Below are 21,370 nucleotides of genomic sequence, written 5' to 3'. Positions count from 1 at the left end.
AAAGAAGAAGAAGATTGGCAACAGTTGTTAGCTCAGGTGCCAATCTTTATAAAAAACAAGCAAACAAACAAACAGGAATTAGACAGGGGTCCTGGTCCAACGTCTTGAGCAGTAATCGTCCACTATCCTAGGTCATCTGGTTGTTCTAAAGGTCTTGAGTCAGCTGTATGCTTCTGAAGATCAGCTGCTTTTAGAGGATCTCTGAGAATCCTCAGTTTGAGGTCCCCTATTGGAGTAACCGTCAAATTGTGTGAAATTCCAGATTGCTTCTTTAGTTGTGAAACATGAACCCAATGATTGATGCCCTAAAGTTGGATTGCTGTAACACATTCAAATCTAAAACATATTCAAATCCCATGGAGGGTGGAAACTGGATAAAAAATCCATCTGAAGGTGTTCAAAGGGCCCTTGAGGCTTTAATTCCTGGCCACGTCCCACCTTTATAGTTTTTCCAGGATTATGTTTTTGACAGGTGACACATGACCCAAAAATAACCTCAGCTGTCTCTTTAAAGCCTCTCCTCCAGAGTTGATTTAAGAGAGTAATCAATTTGTACCCTATGAGTAGTTCCATGGAAAAATTTAGCTAATACCCATTTGAAATCATCTGATGCTACCAAGTGACTATCTTGGGGACACCAGAGATTATTTAAATGAAGAGCACAATCAGATTCTTCCCACTCTTCCTTTTCAGAATCAGGGACTAAATGTTGATATTTTATAATGGCCTCTTTCAGTTGCTGCAGACTTATCTTCTGAGGGTTTAGATGGGACCATAATCTTGATTAAGGTTGCTTGTTTGGCATGATGATCTACTAGAGAATTTCTTTTAGCTTCAATGTTCTCTTTTTGCATGGTTCTCAACCTGTATAATAGCCACCTCTCTCGGAAGTAGAGTGCATCTAAAAGTTGCTTATCTTGCTGTCCATTTTAGTGGGGCTTCCAGCATCGCAAAGGCATGTACTACTCCAAAAGAATATTTGCTGTCTGTATATTTGTTTACTCTCTAGTCTTTGGCTAGTTGACATGCTCTAGTAAAGGCAATAAGTTATGCCATCTGGCCTGGTTTTATCTCAAGTAGAGGACTATATTCTAAAGAAGACCTTAAATTAGTGGTAGTACATGCTGCTTGATAACTACAGTTTCAGGAATGAGCCATCAACAAACAGTATTAGGTCAGGGTTCTCAATAGGAGACTCTAATAAATCTGAGTGAGGTGCAGAGAGTTCCCTAGTTATTTGAAGTAACATAATCATGAGGTTCCCCTTCTTCTGCCAGGGGAAAGAGAATGGCAGGATTCAGCGTGTTGCCGCAGTGAATGTGAGAGGGACAGAGTAATAGAATTTCATGAGAGGTTAATTGGCTGCCTGAAAAGTGTTGTGTTGTCAGTCAGTAGTAATGTCTGTACGGCAGGAAGAGCCATGAGGTCAAGCAGGGAGCCTAGAACCAGCTCAGCAGAAGCATCAACAAAGTTGCAGCGGAGTACTTGCCCTAAGACTAGGGGGATAAGACTTTGCACCAGGTCAGGAGAAGGCAATAGTAAGTGCTGGGTTTTGGATGGTTCCCAGGAAACTCCAAGGGCTTGTCCAGATTGCTCATGCACAAATAGACAAAAGTGCTTTCTATTGTTATGGATGTCTAGGGAAGGAAGCCATTGAGGAGCTGCCTTTGGGTTCCAGGAGGCCTCTTCATCTCTAGGCTCCTGGAGGAGAGAGTCTCTTACAAAGCATTAGTCAGTTGATAAAGAGGTGTCACAATTGCAGAAAAATTTGGCACCTATTGTCTGCAATATCTCATTAAACCTTGAAATCCTCTCAAATGTCATTTTGTGAGGTGTCTAGGATAGATTTGGATAGTTTTTAGTCTATCAGAAGAGAGTGTCTTTCCCTCTGTAGATGGGCCATGCCCTATATAATGGACTGCATTTTGGCAAAACTGTAATTTATCTTTTGAAACTTTATGACCCTTTTCTTCTAAGGCTGAGAATAAGTAAATGGAATCCTTTTACCCTGAGCAGAGTAGGAGATCATCTACATATTGTGTCAGAACTGAATCACAAGGGAAATTTAGATCATGTAAGTCTTGATTAAAGACCTGGTAAAAATAGCAGGGAGATTCAGTGAACCCCTGGGACACGACTGTCCATGAGGACTATTGTTCTCCCCAGTGAAGGCAAAAAAGATATTGACAGTCATTATTCAGCCTTAAAAAGGAATGAAATTCTGACACATGCTACAACATGGATGAACCTTGAGGACATTATGCTAAGTGAAATGGAAGCCAAACACAAAAAGACAAATACTGTTTGATTCCATTTACGTGAGGTACTTAGAGTAGTTAAATTCGTAAAGATAGAAAGGAGAATGGTGGTTGCCAGGGGCTGGGGGAAAGGAAAGTGGGAAGTTAGTGTTTAATGAGTATAGAGTTTCAGTTAGGGATGATGAAAAAGTTCTGAAGATGGACAGTGGTGATGGTTGCATGGCAATGTGAATGTACTTAATGCCACTGAACTGTAAACCTAAAAATGACTAAAATGGTAAATTTTATGTTGTGTATATTTGGCCATTAACACATAAAAAAATTTATTGACTTTCTGTCAATACAAAGCACACTGAAAAAAGCTGAGCAAAGATTCACTACAAGAAGTGGCTTGCAGGATGGTATTTGGGTTAGGAAGTAAGGAATAACAATGTTCTTGATGGCCCTGAGGTGTTAAACAAATGGATATCCCTTCCACTTGGTCTCTTTACCGCCAAGATGGATGTATTACAAGGGCAGAGTATGAAAAGATCTTTGGATATGAGGCTTTCAACTATAGGTTTAATGCCTTCCTCTGCCTCTGGCTTCAAGGGATATTGGGGAAGTTTGGGTAATGGTTTGGTAGGATCTGAACTTTAATAAGTTCTGCTCCAATTATGTTTCCCATATCAGTGAAGTTTTTATCCCATAGAGTGTCAGGTACAGTGGCAAGATAGTTATCTGGGGTATGCATCAAGTATAATGGAGAAGGCAAAAGGAGATCTAGAGCAGATCAACTTGCTTATGAACAGAGGAGTCATCTGGAATCTCACAAATAGTCTCAAATACTCTGGAGTGTATTTAATTTTGGAGAGTAAGTCTCTTCCTGTTAAATTTGCAGAAGTGGTGTCACAGAGCAGGAAGGAATGTTTTGTAATCAAGGTCTCAAGGCTTACACTTAAGGTTTAGGAAACAGAGAAAATCTGTGGGTTATTTGAAATGCTTACCACCTGTGTTGTATGTTTACTCCCAGGAAAAGGTTGAGCAAAAGTAGCAGGGTTTAATGCAGAAAGAGCAGAGCCTGAATCTACCAGAAATTGATGAGGTTGCCATCTATAATGGGTAGAATTATGTCCCTCAAAAGATGTGTTCAAGTCCTTACCCCCAGAACCTGTGAATTTAACCTTATTTGAAAATAGGGTCTTTGTAGATGCAATCAAGTTCAGATGAGGTCATCCTGGATTAGAGTGGGCTCTAATTCAATGATTGATGTCCTTACAAGAAGAGGCACTTTGGGCACTAGGAAGACACAGTGGAGACTGCAGATGCTAGTCTGGTGGGAACCCCAAACTCACAGGGCTGTAAGACTGGCTCAAGCAAAAGGGTTCTATGGCCTATGTCTGTGTTCCACCCTATGATTCTTCTTTTCATGACAAACAACACTTTTAGACAGCACACAAAACAGTAACACAAGAGACAGCAAAAAGGGATGACAGGAATGGCCTGATTCCATCAAAGATGCCAAACAAAGGGGGATCAGTAACAAAACCAGACTTCCAAACTGAGAATAGATAGCAAGTAACTCAATGCAAAGAGACCAGAGGTCAGACCCAATGTCAACCTACCCAATCCTTGCGGACTTGACAAGCCAAGAGCAGCAAGCCACAAGGGGCCTCTGTGGGTACCGCACCTGATCAAAGGCTGTGGTTTGAGGCAACAAGCAGTGAAGACCATATCCTGGTGGGGCCACCAGGAAAACAGTAGAGACACATGAAGATCACCCAAATGAAAACAGGCAGATGCTATTTATTCACAGATAGCAAGGGAGTCAGCCCCCATCACTTTCACTTGGCAGTGACTCAAAGGCAGGCTAAGGGAGTGGAAAAGCTTTACAGTTAAAAAAAAAAAGCCTCAGAGTGGAGACTCTTGGGAAAAAACTTAATTTAAAAATAAAACTACATTCTTCTGATGTTAATCATACCACAATTATACTTTAGTATTTTCTCCAAGAGAATTACATATTTTATAAGCCCCAGTTAATCACCCATTATCTGCCATAGAATTTGAATTATGCATTATCTTCTCTCCAAATTCAAATTACATACATTTAGTATTTGAGCTAGTAATTAAAAAATAATAAAAAGCTAAGAAATTGAAATCCATTGATGGCAGAACCTCAATTATTGTAAAAACAATTCTAATGAACGATTCAAATAAGAGTTTACAAGAAGTGACAACTAGCCCTAACCCTGCTGCTCCAGTTTCAAGTCAGGCCCTGTCCTGGGAGAGCCTCTACAGTTTCCTGTCTGAGCTTCTGTTTCCTCTACTGTAAACTGAGGACCACAACATACTCCACAGCGAGGTTGAGAGGATTAAAAGGGTGAACACAGAGGGAGTGCTGGGAGAAGCACGCGCTGCTGAGTGCATGCTCCATTTGTGCCAGATGTGGCTACACAGCATGGCCAATAAGGAAAATGGAGGATACAGGGAGAAAAACAAATGCTATAAATGAAAAAGAAAACCCACCCGGCACTTACAGGGCTAGCAGAGGAGGACAAAGAAAAGAATGTTTAATGTGGCACGGAGTGGTTCTACTGTACACTGCAGCTTGTTAGGAAGTGAGGCTGTTTTGAATTTGGTTAGTGGAGGAACAGACTTATCTTTTCATCACTTTGGCCCCCCCTAAAGAACAGTTAGAGCTGTAGCATTTACCAGCATTCATTCATTCACTTATCCATGGGTACACAGTGAGCACCTATAATGGGTCAGGCCCTATGCCTGGCATAGGGGTGCCAGAGAGAACAGGAGAGGCCACATCCCTGCCCTCAGGGAGTAGACAGTCCTGTCCAATTTAAAGTGTTCAGGGACAACAGAAGGAAAGAGCAGCCGAAGCATTTGCCATTACTGGATGTGAGGCTAGAGGATAAGGTCCAGATGCCCCTGTGTTTGTGGACTTCCTAAGGGCCATCAGCAGAATGTCAAGTACGGGCTGATTACAGCGTCTTAACTAAGGACATATAGTGGACTTAGACTCGAATTCAGAGCTTCAAAGCCGCCAACCCAGTAACATAATCCCCTGATAGTTCAGTGATCTGCCATTTATGTTTACTTGTAGTAACACCTTAAGTATTTAAAGAACTTTTGTTTTATCCTCTTATATCCACCAATGCTGTGCTCTGTACCATTTACCAGAGTTTCCTCACTCTGTAATTCTCCCAAGAGAGAATACCTCACCTTTGCATTCACATGCCCAACTTGGGTCCTCAACCTACAGGATAAACACTCATGGCAGGTTTAGACTCCAGAGAACTAACTTACACTAAGTAGACTCACACAAGTCTGATCTCCATAGTAGAGCATAACCAGCCAACCAGACAGAAAGCTTACTCATGATGGACAGTAAATTTAATCAGGCATGCCGTCTGCTCAAGGAGCTGGTAAAGTGACAGAGACTCTGGACAAGGGAGGAATCCTTGCATGTTCTTATTTTAATCAATTCAATTCACATTTATTGAACACTTACTATGTGCAAAGTACTGGGAGATGAAAAAGACATGATCCTTATCTTCAGGAGCTCACAGACCCATGGAATCTATGACTAGATGAATTCTTTACTCTTGGGCCAGGGTGGGGGGAAGGAGTGTTAGACCTATAAATGTTTACAAGTGCTCAGAAATGGCATGAGAAGGGAGACTTTGAAGTTGGGAAAAGACTGGATATTCAGCAAGCCTGGCTTATAAGTAGGCTGTCCAGACTCTCTCACTCATGGGATTTCCCACAGGACAATATCCAAGGAGAACATCTGGATTAAAGATATCCCAACAACCATCATCCAATGAAGACAGCTGTGATTAGGAATAAATCCTCCCCTCCCGGAATGCCTCTTCCACAGGATGCGTCCCATAGTCACCCCAACCTTCTGCTCTAATTAATGCACTTAATGATGACAATGGGCTCCAACTGCCTGCCACCTGTGAGAGACAATGCCAAACACTTCAAATACAAAATTGTGTATAATCCTCACAACAATCTTAGGAAGCACATGCTATTGTTATTGTCCTAATACAGCTGAGGAAACTGAAGCAAGCTTAGAGAGGCTAGGCCCAGATAATTTGCCCACATAGCTCCTTAAAGGAAAGCAGACCTTGATGAGAGGCAGAGCCAGGTGGAAGGTGACCCCAGAGCCACTCTTAGCACCGCCATGTCCTGCCCAGACACAGGCAGAGGCTGGTGCAGCCCAGCATCCTCTTGACTGCAGACTGTCACTCCCCAGGGCAGGGCAAAGTGCCTTGGTGATGTACCTGCAATAAGCAGTTGAGTGGAGGAGACGTGAAGGAGGGCTTTTCTTTTTTCCACTTCACTAAAATCATACAACGTCAAACCTTGAAGCCATTTTACAGAATGCCTACCTCAACTCCCTCATTTCACATATAAGGCAACTTAGGTCCAAAGAAATGGAGTGACTAGCCTAAGGTCACTAACAGCTCAGGGCTCCCTTGCCAGGGCCTCATGCGCAGCTCAGCACTCCGGAGGATGCTCTGACAGCTCCGGCGACCTGTCAGTCCTTAGCTCAGTGCCCACGCAGGCACTCACCGCCCCTTCGGGCTCCCAGGACAGGGCTACTGGGCAGGGCAGCGCTGCCATCCCGGGGTCCAGCCTGAGCAGGTACCCTGCAGACGCGCGCGCGCGCACACACACACACACACACACACACACACACACACACACACACACACACACTTTCAACGGATGATCAGTTCTATACGCCAATTACAGAGCTTTCCAGGCCAGGCGCTGGGCGCGGGCGGGGCGGGGGCGGGGCGGGGGCGGGGGCCGAGGCGAGGCGAGGCGGGCGCGCGCGCGGCGGCTGCCTCATTTCCTCATGGGCGCCGGAAGTGGCGGTTGTCGGCTCGGCGGCGCGCCGGGAGGGGGCTGGTGAGGCGGCGGCGGCCCCAGCTCCAGCGCGCGGGGCTCCGCCCGGGTGCGCTCGCGGCCCAGGAGGAGGCGGCGGGGCGGCGGCTGCCGCGCGCGGACCGTGAGCGCGGTGAGTACCCCGCCCATCCGGCCTCGCCAGCCGGCGGCTCGCACGGCTCGGGCCTGGGCAGGGCGGGCGCACGGGCGGGAGCTCTGGGTCCCTCAGCGGGTCGGGTCACCTCGCGGACGAGCCCTCCGGGGGTCCTGTCCCCGCGGGGTCGCTCACGGACAAGCCCCCGGGAGTCTGCTCCGGTGTCAGGGAAAGCTGCGGGTTTTCGAAGAGGTTGAGTTTTCTTTTGAGAACGGTGTTGCCAGAGACCGTTGGCTTACGCGTATTTCATTTTTTATCACTTTTTTGTTTTAACCAATTCCCCGCCATCTCTGCTGCTGTCAGTGGATACACTTCGTGGTCGGCTCTCAGCTGTTGAGTGCGTTCAGGCGCTCTCCGCCCGCAGCCCCTCGCGCTGTGGCTGCCGGACACCGGCCGCCTTTGCCAGCGCGCCTTCGGGCTGGACTTGCTGGGGCCCAGAGACCGGCCCGGGGGCCTGGCCTCTTGCGTTTTCAGGCTTCATCTTGAAAATTGCGTGTTCCACAGCAACTTGCCGAGGAATAATTTGTAAACGCAGTAGTGAGGCTTTACTTATGGGGATGTTATTTGACTGTAAATCTTAAGCTTTTATCCTTCAGCCTGCTCTTGAGATTTATATGCGATGTCTGGACGTTTAACCGTCATTGAAGGTTCTCAGGAGCTGGGCCTGCGTTTTTGGTTGAATTAATGTTGTATTGAAACAATACTTTCGAACTTGAAAGTGGGAAACCAAGTACTCTATGACTGAGAATGTTAACGTTCATTGTTTTATTATTCTGATACCATTTACTTAAAATTGTCATGTGACCACCAGCTAAATCAAGTTATACCTATGGAACATTTCCACCCTCCCAGGATTTCCCCCTTGCTTCTTCCAAGTCAGTTATTCCCCTGTCCCCCCATCAGCATTCTGATTTCTGTCATCATCTATTAGTTTTGTGTATTTTGGTCTTGATGTTCATGGACTCATACACAATGCTCAGCACATTGCTTGTGAGATTCACCTATGATGTTTCATGTATCAGTAGTTCGTTGTTTATTGCTGTGTGGTATTCAATTGTATGATTATATGGCTACTCTTGTGTTGATGGGTATTTGTGTTTCCAACTTTTGTATATTATGTATTTTGAAGAATGCTATGAGCATTCTTGGAAATGTCTTGGTGAATATCTGTATGCATTTCTGTCAGCTGTGGGATGGCTGAATCATATGGTAGGTTGAAAATTACCTTTTAACCAAAATGGAGCCTTCCTCTTTTTTTTCCTCGTAGAATTTGTTATTTTAAGTTCTGTAATATTAAAAATTGGTAAAAAGCATAACTATTAGGATTTCAAGACTTAAGTGATTCGTTACCATAATATTATTTACTCCTTGGATTGCGCATCTATGACAGTCTTCTTCCAGACTGTCGTTACTTGTTTAACTGTCTCTTAGACAAGTCTGTTAGATGGAGCTGGTGGTGATCTGTCCCTGAAGCTTGTTGTATAACACTTAGGTAAGAACTGTGTTACTCAAGTTAGTGGTTGTTAGGGGAAACGAAACACGGAAAGCATATGACTAAAAATGGATTGAAGAATCATCAGATTGCAAGCCAAAGAACTTACATTGTTGTCATGCTACACAAGAACTAGGCATAAATGTAAAACTGAATTATACAGTTAGTTACAAATGTGATTTTATTACAGGAGTGCAGTGATTTCCATGTGTACTTAGATACTGATATGTTTATAAAGGGAACAGATAACAGAAATTACTAAACATGTGTGGTAAGTCAGCAGCATGTAAGAGATGCCCCAGACTGAACAAAATATAAGAACTAGACCTGAAACAATGGAGTTAATGTAAGAAACAGAAGAAAACTTTAAAATAAATATTAGTATGCTCAGATTTGAGAGTGTATCAGTAGCCTATTGAACACATACAGGCTGCCCTGAAAGAAAACAATCAATTCTTGAATATTAAAACATAGAAAGTAGGAAAAACCAGCCATAACATGGAAAATAGATCCAGAAGAGCCAAAGTACATCTAATAGGAGTTCCAGGAAGGAATAAAAATTGGAAGAGGAGAAATAACCACATAGATAACAGAGATCATGAGGGTAGGAGTATCCAGGCAGAGTCTTGGGCGGTCAGAGCCAAACGAAAGATGTGTCAGTTAGGAGAGAAAGTACTGGCAAATAAAAATCAACTCTTTTCTCTCTGGTCTCTGATTCTTCATCTTTGTGATGGAGATGATCAGAAAGTATACCGTTTCAGAGAACTTGTGAAAAGATGTGGCACAGACTTAGGATTTCTGGCTAACTGCTACTGTGGCCTGTTCTCCTCCCCATGCAACTCACAGTAGATGCCAGATTTCCCATTCCTACCTTACAGTAGAATGGAAAGAAAATACTGTGTCAGGAGAGCCAAGGAAGAAAGCAAGGAAGTTTCTCTGAGTAAAAGTATATAAGTTTATATATGGAATAGACATACTGAAAGTCTTAAAAGAATATTGATAGACACACCTAGATACACTCTGATGAAATTTATGAACTTCTGGGATAAATATACAGTCTTATAAGCTTCCAAAGAGAAACATATGGTTACCTATAAAAGAGTGGAAATCAGATTTGCAATTAGACTTCTAATCTGGGACATGGCATGTGAGATAATAGTGGAACCATGTTTGAAAAGTGCTCATGGGACATCGTTGGACTCAGAATCTTATCCCTAACCAAACTGTCTCAAAGAGGGGACAAAATAAAGTCCTTCTCACCCATACCCACTAGGATTACCCCAGGATATCAAATGAGAAATCAGTCCAAGAAAAATAGACTTAGAATTCAAGAAACAGTGATCAAAGAAAACAGTAAAACTTATTTCTTAACTCCAAGACATTGATAACTATAGCTAAAAAATTTAATGCAGTGCCAAGGAAGGATTCATAAACCAGAGTAGGTATAGTTTTAAAGTCTATAATCTGAAACAGATATTTAACAGGATTTTAGAGTTGATTGGGAAGGTAGGAAATAGGTAAAGGCCTTTTGGAATGCTTATCCTGAAGCAAGGGAGAAGCTGTAGATACTGGCTAATTACATGTTGGAATGAATCCTTCAAGGAAATTTAACCAATTGGTTCCATTTCCAGGGATTTATCTTATAGATGAAATAACTTATGTGGAAAGTAATGTATATATAAGACTATTTATGCTGAGAGGTTTAATAGTGGCAGTAGATTTGGAAGGATACACAAAAACTGGAAAGGGGAACTGGGCCTCTGGGATAGAATGGCGAGCTTTCACTGTATGCCCTTATGTCATGTTTAACCTTTTTATCGCATGTATTTATTTTATGGAATTTTAGAAATATAAAACAATTTTAGGAGTGTAAAAAAATATCATGGTTTAGAGTACAGGTTGCCAAATCTGGCTGGCCACCTGTTTTAGTATGACATGTGACCTAAGAGTGGCTTTTATATTTTTAAGTGCTTGAAGAAAAACCAAAAGAAGAATACTTTTGTGACGTGGAAATTATATGAATTTCAAATTGGAACACAGCTAGGCTCATTCATTTACGCATCATCCGTGACTGCTTTTGTGCTATGAGGCAGAGTTGACTGGTTGTGATATTTACTGACTGACCCTTTACCTAAAATGTTTGCTAATCCCTGGTTTAGAGGTCAGAAATGGACCTCTATATGTGTAGGAATTTTGCTTTTGATAAAAGTGGCGTTTCTGAGGTCTGGCACCATGGCCGAGTGGTTAAGTTCGCATGCTCCGCTTCAGCATACTGGGTGTGGACCTACACACTGCTCATCAAGCCATGCTGTGGTGGCATCCCACATAGAAGAACTAGAATGACTTACAACTAGGATATACAGCTATGTACTGGGGCTTTGGGGAGAAAAAAAAAAGACGACGATTTGCAACAGATGTTAGCTCAGGGCCAATCTTCCTCACCAAAAAAAGCATACCTTAAAAAAAATTAAATAAATAAATAAATAAATGTTAACTGACCCACTTCTTTGGAAAATAAAAGGAAAAAAGTGGCCTTTCAAATTAGTGACAAGAGCATGGATTGTTTAATAAATGGTAAGAATTGGCTATCTATCTGAGGAAGTAAGTTTTGTATTAGAATTATTTCCAGTAGGGAAGCTAAAATCAGTAAGTCATGAAGGAAAAGATTGATGGATTTAACTCCTTTAACAACAACAACAAAACAAAACTTTGCATAATGGGAAGTAATACCGCACACTTAATTGAGCACTTAATGCTTGTCATGTTTTACTTGATTAATTGTTATGGTAACACTCCGAGGAGGTTCTATAATTATCTCCACTTAAAGATGAGAAACTAAAGTTTATAGAGGTTAACGAATTTGTCTGTAAGGAAGAGTTAGAAAGTGATAGAACAGACAGCTGAATTTAGGCCGTCTGGCTCCCAAGCCTATTATACAGACAAGACAAACAAAAATATTTGTAATCAAACATCATTTTATAGGTGTTATCTATGTCAGCTCATTTGAATCCACCTCATTCCTTTTAAACATTCTGTTGTATAAATCTCTGCAGTTTGCTTAACCTTTCCTCTTTTGCTGGACTTTAAGTTGCTTTTATTTTTACTTGGCTGTTACACATAACACTAGTAAACATCATATGCGTGTGACTTTATATACTAGCATGAATATTTCTGTAGTATAGAATCTTAAAGTGGAATTGCGAATTGCTGGATTAAAGGACTTGTGCATTTAAATCAGATTTGTCCTCTGAAAAATAAGAAGTTTGTGTGTGTGTGTATTTAATATATATATTTTTTTCCTTTTTCTCCCCAAAGCCCCCCAGGTACATAGTTCTGTGTTTTAGTTGTGGGTCCTTCTAGTTGTGGCATGTGGGACGCTGCCTCAGCATGGCTTGATGAGTGGTGCCATGTCTGTGCCCAGGATTCGAACAGGTGAAACCTTGGGCCGCTGAAGCAGAGTGCGCGAACTTAACCACTTGGCCATGGGGCTGGCCCCTACTGTGTCTTTAATCAAAGGAATTGTAACATCTTTGAAGGAACTTTGACCATCCAGGCAAACTACCTCATTTTATAGAAGAAGCCCAGAGAGGTTAAATATTATGCCCAAGATTACATACTGCTAAGTAGCTATTACGCTTGACTCTGAGTTGTTTTTACTGTCCCACAGGCTGCCTTTAGCACGTTTTTCTGCTTTACCTGTAATGATATCATGAGTATTACTGTCATGTGTCTTGCTGAAATTAGAATACATGAGTATAGTTTTCCCCAGAAACACTTGTCAAAATGATCCATCTGGTATGACTTGTTCTTGGCATCCAACACACAGCCTGTCTTAGTCAGTTTAGGCAACTATAACAAAGAACCATAGACTGAGTGGCTTATAAACAGCAAAAATTTATTTCTCACAGTCTGAGATCAGGGTGCCACCATGGTTGGGTTCTGGTGAGGGCCCTCTTCTGGGTTGTAGATTCCCAACTTCTCGTTGTATCTTCACATGGCAGAAAGAGGGCTTCATAACTCTCTGGGGTCTCTCTCATAAGGGCACTAATCCTATTCATGAGGATTCTACCTCAGGACCTAATTACCTCCCAAGGCTTACCTCCTAATACCATCACATTGAGGGTTAGGATTTGAACATATGAATTTGGGGGAAAAGAAACATTCAGTCCATTGCAGTGCTTGACCCACAGTAGGTACTTAAATTATTTGTTGAATGAGTGCCGCCTTCTGGTGATAATTACTTTTATTTCTAAATACTTACAAACTATTTATTCAGTGACATGTTAGAGAAGCCATGTATCATTGTAATACTTACCAAAGTGCTCAAGAAGTAAAAGGTTCTAATTCTCTCCCTCACAAATGTTTCTACTTCATAATGTTTTAGTTTCATTTTTCTGACAGCAGTTATGTTTTCCAAATAATTTTGTGACTGTGTTTGTTCTGTAAAATTGAACTCAAAATTATAAATTTAGTTTTTGCAAACTTTAATAAAAAATTATTCTGTGCAGAAAATTTAAGAAGATTATACAGAATTAGAACTTTTAAAATAATTAGATTCAAATGGATTGTTTGTATTTTGCAGAAGCCAGTAGGTTACTCTTATTGCAGAAGTTAATTTGGCACACTGCAGTGAAAGTATCCTGGAAATGATGTATGAAATATGTATTAGTAGTAATGTAAAATTATAGGATCAAAAGATTGCATAGAACCTGCTTAAAAATTGAATAGGGGTCAATGCTGTAAAATAAACTATCTTGAACACTCTTCTATTGTCTCAAAATCACAAGGCAAATAGAAAAGATGTAATAAAACCTTCAGAGTAATCTGAGTTGTACTTTTCTAGGGGGAGGAGGGAAGATGGCTAGTTTTGTTTTTTAAATCCAAACTTGCAATCAACAAATTTTCATGCTTGTCTTCTTAATGAACAAAATGGAGTTTTCTTAAACATGACTTTTGCCTCTACTACTGAAACTAAATCTGATTTGGTTTTATTTTTTAAATAGCTTCATTGAGGTATAATTGACATACAATAAACTACACATTTATAAAGTGTACAATTTGATCATTTGAACATATGTATACACCTGTGAAATCATTACCACAATCAAAATGATGGACATATCCATCACTCCCAAAAGTTTCTTTGTGCCCTTTTATAATTCCTTCGTGATACCACCTTCTTCACCCCCATCGCATCCCAGGCAACCACTCACTCATCTGTGTTCTGTCACTACAAATTACCTTACATTTTCTAAAATTTCATATAAATGGAATCATACTCTTGTTGTTGGGCTTCTATCACTCAGAGTAATGATTGAGATTCACCATTTGAAGCCTGTGTCAGTAGTTTATTCCTTTTTATTGCTGAGCAGTGTTCCATTATATGGCTGTACCAGTTTGTGTATCCATTCACCTGTTGGTGGACCTTTGAATTGTTTCCAGTTTTGAGCTGTTACATATAAAGCTGCTATGAACATGTGTGTACAGGTCCTTGTTTGGACATATACGTTCAATTCACTTGGATAAATATCTAGGAATGGAATGGCTTGATCATATGGTAGGCTTATGTTTAACTTGTTACAAAACTGCAAAACCATCTTAGATTCCCACCAGCAATGTATGAAAGTTCTAGTTCCTCCACATTGTTACCAACATATCAGTCTTTTTAATTTTAGCCATTCTAAACTTAGCCTTTCTGTGTAGTAGTATCTATTGTGGTTTGAATTTGCATTTCCCTAATGACTAACAACGTTGAGCATTTTTTTCCTGTGCTTATTTGAAGTGTTTGAATCTTTTGCCAGTTTTTAATTGCTTTGTTTATTTTCTTCTTGCATTTTGATAGGTTTTTTAAGTTATTTGGAATACAAGTCCTTTATCACATATATGCTTTGCACATATTTTCTCCAGGTCTGTGACTTGTCTTTTCATTCTCTTAACAGTATCTTTCAAAGAGCACAAGTTACAAATTTTTATGAACTCTACTTTATCAATTATGCTGTTCGTGTCATATCAGAGAAATCTTTGCCTAACTCAAGGTCACAAAGATTTTCTCCTATGCTTTCTTCTAGTTTTATAGTTTTAGGTTTTTCATTTAAATCTATGATTCATTTTGAATTATATTCTAGTGGATGTGAAGTGGTATCTCATTGTGGTTTTGATTTGAATTTCCCTGTTGGCTAATGATATTGAGCATCTTTTCATGTGTTTATAGGCCATTCTTAATCTTCTTTAGAGAAATGTCTATTCAGATCTTTTGCCCACCCACTAGGTTATTTATCTTTTTAATATTGGGTTGTAAGAGTTCTTTATGCATTCTACACACGTATTCTATCAGATGTATGAGCTAGAAATATTTTCTCCCATTCTGTTGTTGCCTTTTCACTTCTTGATGACATCCTTTGCAGCACAAAAGTTTTAATGTTAATTAAGTCCAATTTATTTGTTTTATCTTGGGGATTTAAATAATAAAAATCTTGTAATTATCCACGTAGTTATCATTTCTGGTTTCTTCATTGCTTTGTGTAGATCCATATTTCCATCTGGTATCATTTCTTTCTGCCTAAAGGACTTGTAGTGCAGATCTGATGGTGATGCATTCTTTTAGCTTTTGAATGTCTAGAAAAAGTATTTTGCCTTTATTCTTGAAAGATACTTTTTCTGAGTATAGAATTCTAGGTTGATATATTTTTCTTTTTAGTTCTGTAAAGATATTGCTCTACTCTCCTTGTTTTTTGTATGTGTTATGTGTTTTTCCTCTGGCCACTTTTAAGATTTTCTATTTATCATAGAATTTGAGCAGTTTGATTAGCATATGCCTTGCTTTAGTTCTCTTTGTGGCTCTTGTGTTTGGTATTTGTTGAACTTCTTTGTTCTATATGTTGATAATTTTCATCAAGGTGGAAAATTTTCAGCCTTATTTCTTGAACTATTTCTCCTAGCTCCCTCCTTCTTCTTTGGAGACTCTAATGACATATATATTAGGCTACTTGAAGTTGTCACACAGCTTACCAGTTGCTCTATTCATATTTTTCATTCTTTTTTCCTTCTACATTTTGCATAATTTCTATTGCTATGTCTTCAATTCATTAATATTTTGTTCTGAAATATCTAATCTGCTGTTAATCCCATTTAGTGTATTCATCTCAGACATTGAAGCTTTCATCTCCTAAAGTTCAGTTTGAATCTTTTTTATGTCATCTGTGTCTCTACTTAGTTTTTTGAATGTGAACATCTTTTTAAATATAATTATAATAACTTTTAATATTCTTTTCTGTGAATTCCAGTGTCTTTGTCAGTTTCAATTGTTGATTTTTCTCATTAATGGTGTATTTTTCTTTTTCTTTGTATGCCTGATCATTTTTGTTTGGATGTCAGGCATTGTGAATTTTACTTTCCTGGGTACTGAATATTTTTATATTCCTGTAAATATTTTTGAGGCTTGTTGTGCAGTTATTTGGAAAAAGTTTGATCCTTTCAGGTCTTGCTTTTAAGATTTGTTAGACAGGACCAGAGCCATGTTTAGTCTAGAGCTAATTATTTCCCACTGCTGAGGCAGGACCTTTTTGAATACCCTCTCCAATGCCCCATGAATTTTGAGGTTTTCCAGTCTGTCTGGTGGGAACATGTACTACTTCTGGCTCTGAATGAATGCTGAGTTCTGTCTTCTAATTTTCTGTGTGGTTCTTTCCTTAGCCTTAGTTAGTTTCTTCATATGCCTGTACTGATCAGCACTCTGCTGAATACTCAGAGCAAACTCTTCAGCTCTCTCTCTGCAGGTCTCTCCTCTGGTACTGTATCCTTTGAACCTAGCTGCCTTGGTCTCCTCAGGCTGTCAGCTCCATCTCATCTACTCAGGGAATCAGCTGGGCATTCCTTAGGAGGGAACTTCCTGTGCTGTGGCCTGGAAACTAAGGCAGTGAGCTGGGCGGTTATTTGTTTCTTGTTTTCCGAGGGATCCCTGTCCTTTATTACCTAATGTTCAGTATCTTGAAAACCACTGTTTCATATTTTGGAGTGGGTTTTTTGTTTTTCGGATTTCGTTTGTTTGTTTTTGGTTGTTTCAAGTTCGAGAGTAAATCTGGTCCCTGTTATTCCATCTTGGCTATAAGAGGAGGTCTCTTTAGTCTGATTTTTAAAGAGTAGGAATTGATGGCTCCTAAGGTTTCTTTCAACTCTGAGATCTTTGATTTGTATTACATATCTTTAACAGCTCATTTTCCCATCTTCACAGCATCCCATTCTCTCCTCAGAACACTTAACTCTGCTGTTTATCCTTGGAAGTTTGCTTGGGATTAACTCTGGATTATGAATGAACCTTGTTTATGATACAAACACATTACATAGAATGATGGCAGTTAAGTGTAACAGCAGAAAATGGATGTTTTTTTCTAATATTCTTAACATATTTAGAGTTGTTATAATCTAATGTTCTACGACGTGGCTAAAGAGTTCCTTCAGGAACTAGACAAGTAAGACTTTAATTGTAATCTTGTATTTTTAATAACCACAGAACTATGCAACTAACATTTATGTTCTAAAGTAATTACTGCAGCTTTTCTTTCATTTCAGTGGATAATATTTAACTGTAAGATATTCAACTGTAAGATAAATATGTAAGATATCTCAAAACCTATATTTTGCTTAAAAGAGGGAGAAAGAAGACCTTGGCTTTAATGCTACTGCTTAATAGTTATATAACCTTATTTAAATTTTTACGTTTCTGAGCCTATTTTTCCTATACAAAATGAAGATAATATCAACACTATTCTGAAAAGATAGCATGGAAAATATGTAAAAATACTTTATAAATCAGTATTTTTCAGAATTTTGGGACCATAACCCCCTTATAAATACATCTTATGTGGAGTTCTCATACACATACATATACATATACATATATATATATATAAGTTTACTACTATATGTGGTATACACTGATGCTTCCTGTTCTATTTCACTGAAAAATAAACCTTTGTTAGTGACCCATTAATGGGTCATCATATCTCACAGTTTAAAATATTTTGTCTATATAAAGAAAAAACAATGAGGTACCTTATTAATAAAAGGTAGAGGTACTTAGATTACATACTGTTAGTTCTGTTATCAAGTTTCACTTCAAAACAGTTTGAATATAGTATAGTTAAATATGTATAATTTTATTAATAATTTATATAAGATTATGTCTCCACATTCTCAGTTTTAGTCTTTCTTTTCCCCAATAATTGGGCTGGTAATAACTTATAAATAGTTAAAAAGAGATACCTCAAAGTTTTATCTTTAAGTAATGAAGTGGTTTCTTATCTAAGAGTTATGGTGTTGAAGCATGGTAAAGTCCTGGAACTAATATTAGCTTTGCATCTTTAATTTTTTTTTTTTTCCTTTTTCTCCCCAAAGCCCCCCTGTACATAGTTGTATATTCTTCATTGTGGGTCCTTCTAGTTGTGGCATGTGGGACGCTGCCTCAGCGTGGTTTGATGAGCAGTGCCGTGTCTGCGCCCAGGATTCGAACCAACGAAACACTGGGCCGCCTGCTGCAGAGCGCGAGAACTTAACCACTCGGCCACGGGGCCAGCCCCTGCATCTTTAATTTTTAATTAGATAGTTTTCTTAATACGAACATTTTTTTCTATATCACTTAAAATAAAACAAGATTTACAGTCAGTAAAACAGATACCATCATAGAAAACCTTCCTTGTGGTGAATTAAATTTTTCAGGATACTTGGTTATCATTTGGTTAACTAAATTAAAAAAAATAGCTAAAGGTAGTTAAGTCCATTGTTTGAACTTAACTTAGTCTGTAGTGTAAGAAGTTTGAATCTATCCTACATTTTATACAGGTGTGTGCCACCAAAAAAAAGGCGCATTGCAGCATTTTTCATAGAAGGCATCCAGGCTTTCCTGATCACTAAGAAAGTGACTAGGACTGATGTTCCCTCATGATCGTCTTCCATAGGTTCTGCTGCACCGGTAGAAACCATCTTGATTAAAAGTCTTCTGTGGTATCACATATCCTTAACAACCACTTCGTTAGAGTGGAAATTCTCTCTGCAGTGGAGGCCTCCCCTGCCTCTTGTCTCATAAGTTTAACCTTCTCTGTTTCTAGAATTAAGGATCCTTAGTTTATAAAGAAACACAGAAGAGCTCACACAACTGGTGGTACTATGAACGATAGCATGTAATTTTGTAAATTTATAAATAGTTTTTGAATATTTTTCCTTATAGATAAACATTAAAATGTTCACATTCTTTCTTCATATAGACTCCAAACCTTTCCAGACTTGGAGGAAATCTGTTGCTGTGTATTACGGTGGAAAGATTATATGATGTAATGCTCAAATAATCTACTGGAGGACTTTGGATATAAAAATGTTTCTTAATGTGTTTTCCAGATGTCTGTGACGTTTTGAAATTGTCCCCCCGCCCCCCACTTAATTTTAAGGCTCTTAGATTGACTGAATTGAGCCATAGAAATTAATGAAGTAGAATACTTGAATTGAATAAACTGGAAGAAAATATCTGTCTCTAGTAAGCCAATATCAGTATAACAAAAATAATTTATAGAAACTCACTTCCCAAATGGCGATATGCTGTACGTGGGAAATGGTGTGTTAATTGAAATATTATGTTAATAAAGAAATGTAAGTGATATAATTTTCAAATAATTAGAGAACAGTAGAATCTATGTAACACAAACTATGCTAAACATAATTTTAATATTTCTTTGACTCATTCAATAGGTTATAGATGTGTAGACATTCCAGTTAAAGTATTACATTATCATATTTTAGTGTTTTGTAAGATATTTTTCCTCATACCTTCTCCCAGCATTTACTGAATATTCTATATTAGCACCTCTCATGGTGCTCTACATGTAATAGTCACATAGCTAAGTGTACTGAAGCTGCTAACAATTTGATGTACTTAAAGAAACAAAGTTCTGATTGATTCTGATCTGTTTCTTTCAGAAAAGTCGCCACCCATATAATGGAATTTTATCTGATTCTATAGATCAGATTTCTTTATTCCGGATATCGTGGTAACAATACAGGAAGTACGCATTATTTATTTCTGCAAGTAGTCTTCACTGCTGAAGGAAGAAATTCTTTAAGCTACAGCAGAATTCTTGTTGGTACCTTTTATGGAAATCCTGATTTTATTTTTAATTTTTGATAACCTTTTGTTAAAGGTATGAGCAAGCAAAGAACTTACCTCATTAGGCAAGTCCACTTTTATTAGAATGCCTAGAAGAGGATTGATTCTTCAGACCCGGACCCATTGGCTACTGTTGGGTCTCGCTTTACTCTGCAGTTTGGTATTATTTTTGTACCTTCTGGAATGTGCCCCTCAGACTGATGGGAATGCATCTCTTCCTGGTGTCATTGGGGAAAATTATGGTAAAGAGTATTATCAAGCCCTCCTACAGGAGCAAGAAGAACATTATCAAACCAGGGCAACCAGTCTGAAACGCCAGATTGCCCAACTAAAACAAGAATTACAAGAAATGAGTGAGAAGATGAGGTCACTGCAAGAGAGAAAGAATGTAGGGGGTAACGGCATAGGCTATCAAGGCAACAAAGAACAAGCACCTAGCGATCTTTTAGAGTTTCTTCATTCCCAAATTGACAAAGCTGAAGTTAGCATCGGAGCCAAACTACCCAGTGAGTATGGAGTCATTCCCTTTGAAAGTTTTACCTTAATGAAAGTATTCCAGTTGGAAATGGGTCTCACTCGCCATCCTGAGGAAAAGCCAGTTAGAAAAGACAAGCGAGATGAATTGGTAGAAGTTATTGAAGCTGGCTTGGAGGTCATTAATAATCCTGATGAAGATGATGAACAGGAAGATGAGGATGGTCCCCTCGGAGAGAAGCTGATATTTAATGAAAATGACTTCATAGAAGGTAATGAAAAATGTGTTGGTCCATAGTTATGTTAGTGTGACAAAATGCTATTATTGTATCTTGGTAATATAAGTCAGTCATTGTCCACAATATTAAAACATTTATGTTTTTATCCACTTCATTCCACCACAAATTTGAAGTGGCTTTTTAGAAAAAGTTACAAAGTGATCATAATAAAATAGAGAATAAGGACCAAGGAAATAGAATAAGCTTATATAGAATACTACTCAAGTTGAAGGGCTCTTAGGGCTGTGTGTGCATGCGTATATATTTGCGTTCCTCTCTTAACTGATCATGATGTTCTTTTTTTATATTTTTAAAAATGTGTCAAGATTTGAAAAACTATTTGATAAAGGAAAGACAAAGAACCTAATTTAGTAGATTAGGGTTATTCTCTATTTTGAGGGGAAGAGAAGCACATGAAAAGGTTAGGGAGGCATACGTAGTTTCAAAAGCATATTTGACGTTTGAAAAAAGTAAAGAAATAAACCTGTTTTCCTAAGATAGACTGTAGAAAGGGCATGGGATTTTTATATATCAAGATGGGACATGACTCAAAAATTGAGGAACACTTCTATAAATTTAAGATATTACTGATTGATATAAATGGGAATAATTGTAGATCCCCACCCATCTCTATCTTAATACCCCCTGCTAGATGTTTAATTACAGCTTAAA

General features: G+C 39.0%; 1 protein-coding gene across 2 annotated transcripts in view; it reads left to right on the top strand.

The window, feature by feature from the left end:
• Positions 1-7,140: 7,140 nt before the first annotated feature.
• Positions 7,141-21,370, top strand: part of CSGALNACT2 (chondroitin sulfate N-acetylgalactosaminyltransferase 2) — a 42,787-nt gene continuing 28,557 nt past the window's right edge. For both annotated transcript variants that reach the window (XR_011496122.1, XM_014841476.3), the window contains exons 1-2: positions 7,141-7,281; positions 19,760-20,692. Coding sequence is in view for 1 of the 2 variants with exons in the window: in XM_014841476.3 (XP_014696962.1) it covers positions 20,032-20,692 (661 nt within the window). In the remaining variant the exon portion in view is untranslated. The remainder of the gene's footprint in view (positions 7,282-19,759; positions 20,693-21,370) is intronic.

This window comes from Equus asinus, chromosome 2 (assembly GCF_041296235.1).
Source record: "Equus asinus isolate D_3611 breed Donkey chromosome 2, EquAss-T2T_v2, whole genome shotgun sequence".
NCBI lineage: Eukaryota > Metazoa > Chordata > Mammalia > Perissodactyla > Equidae > Equus > Equus asinus.
Note: the sequence above shows the minus strand (reverse complement) of the source record. Positions and strands in the feature narration are given on the sequence as shown.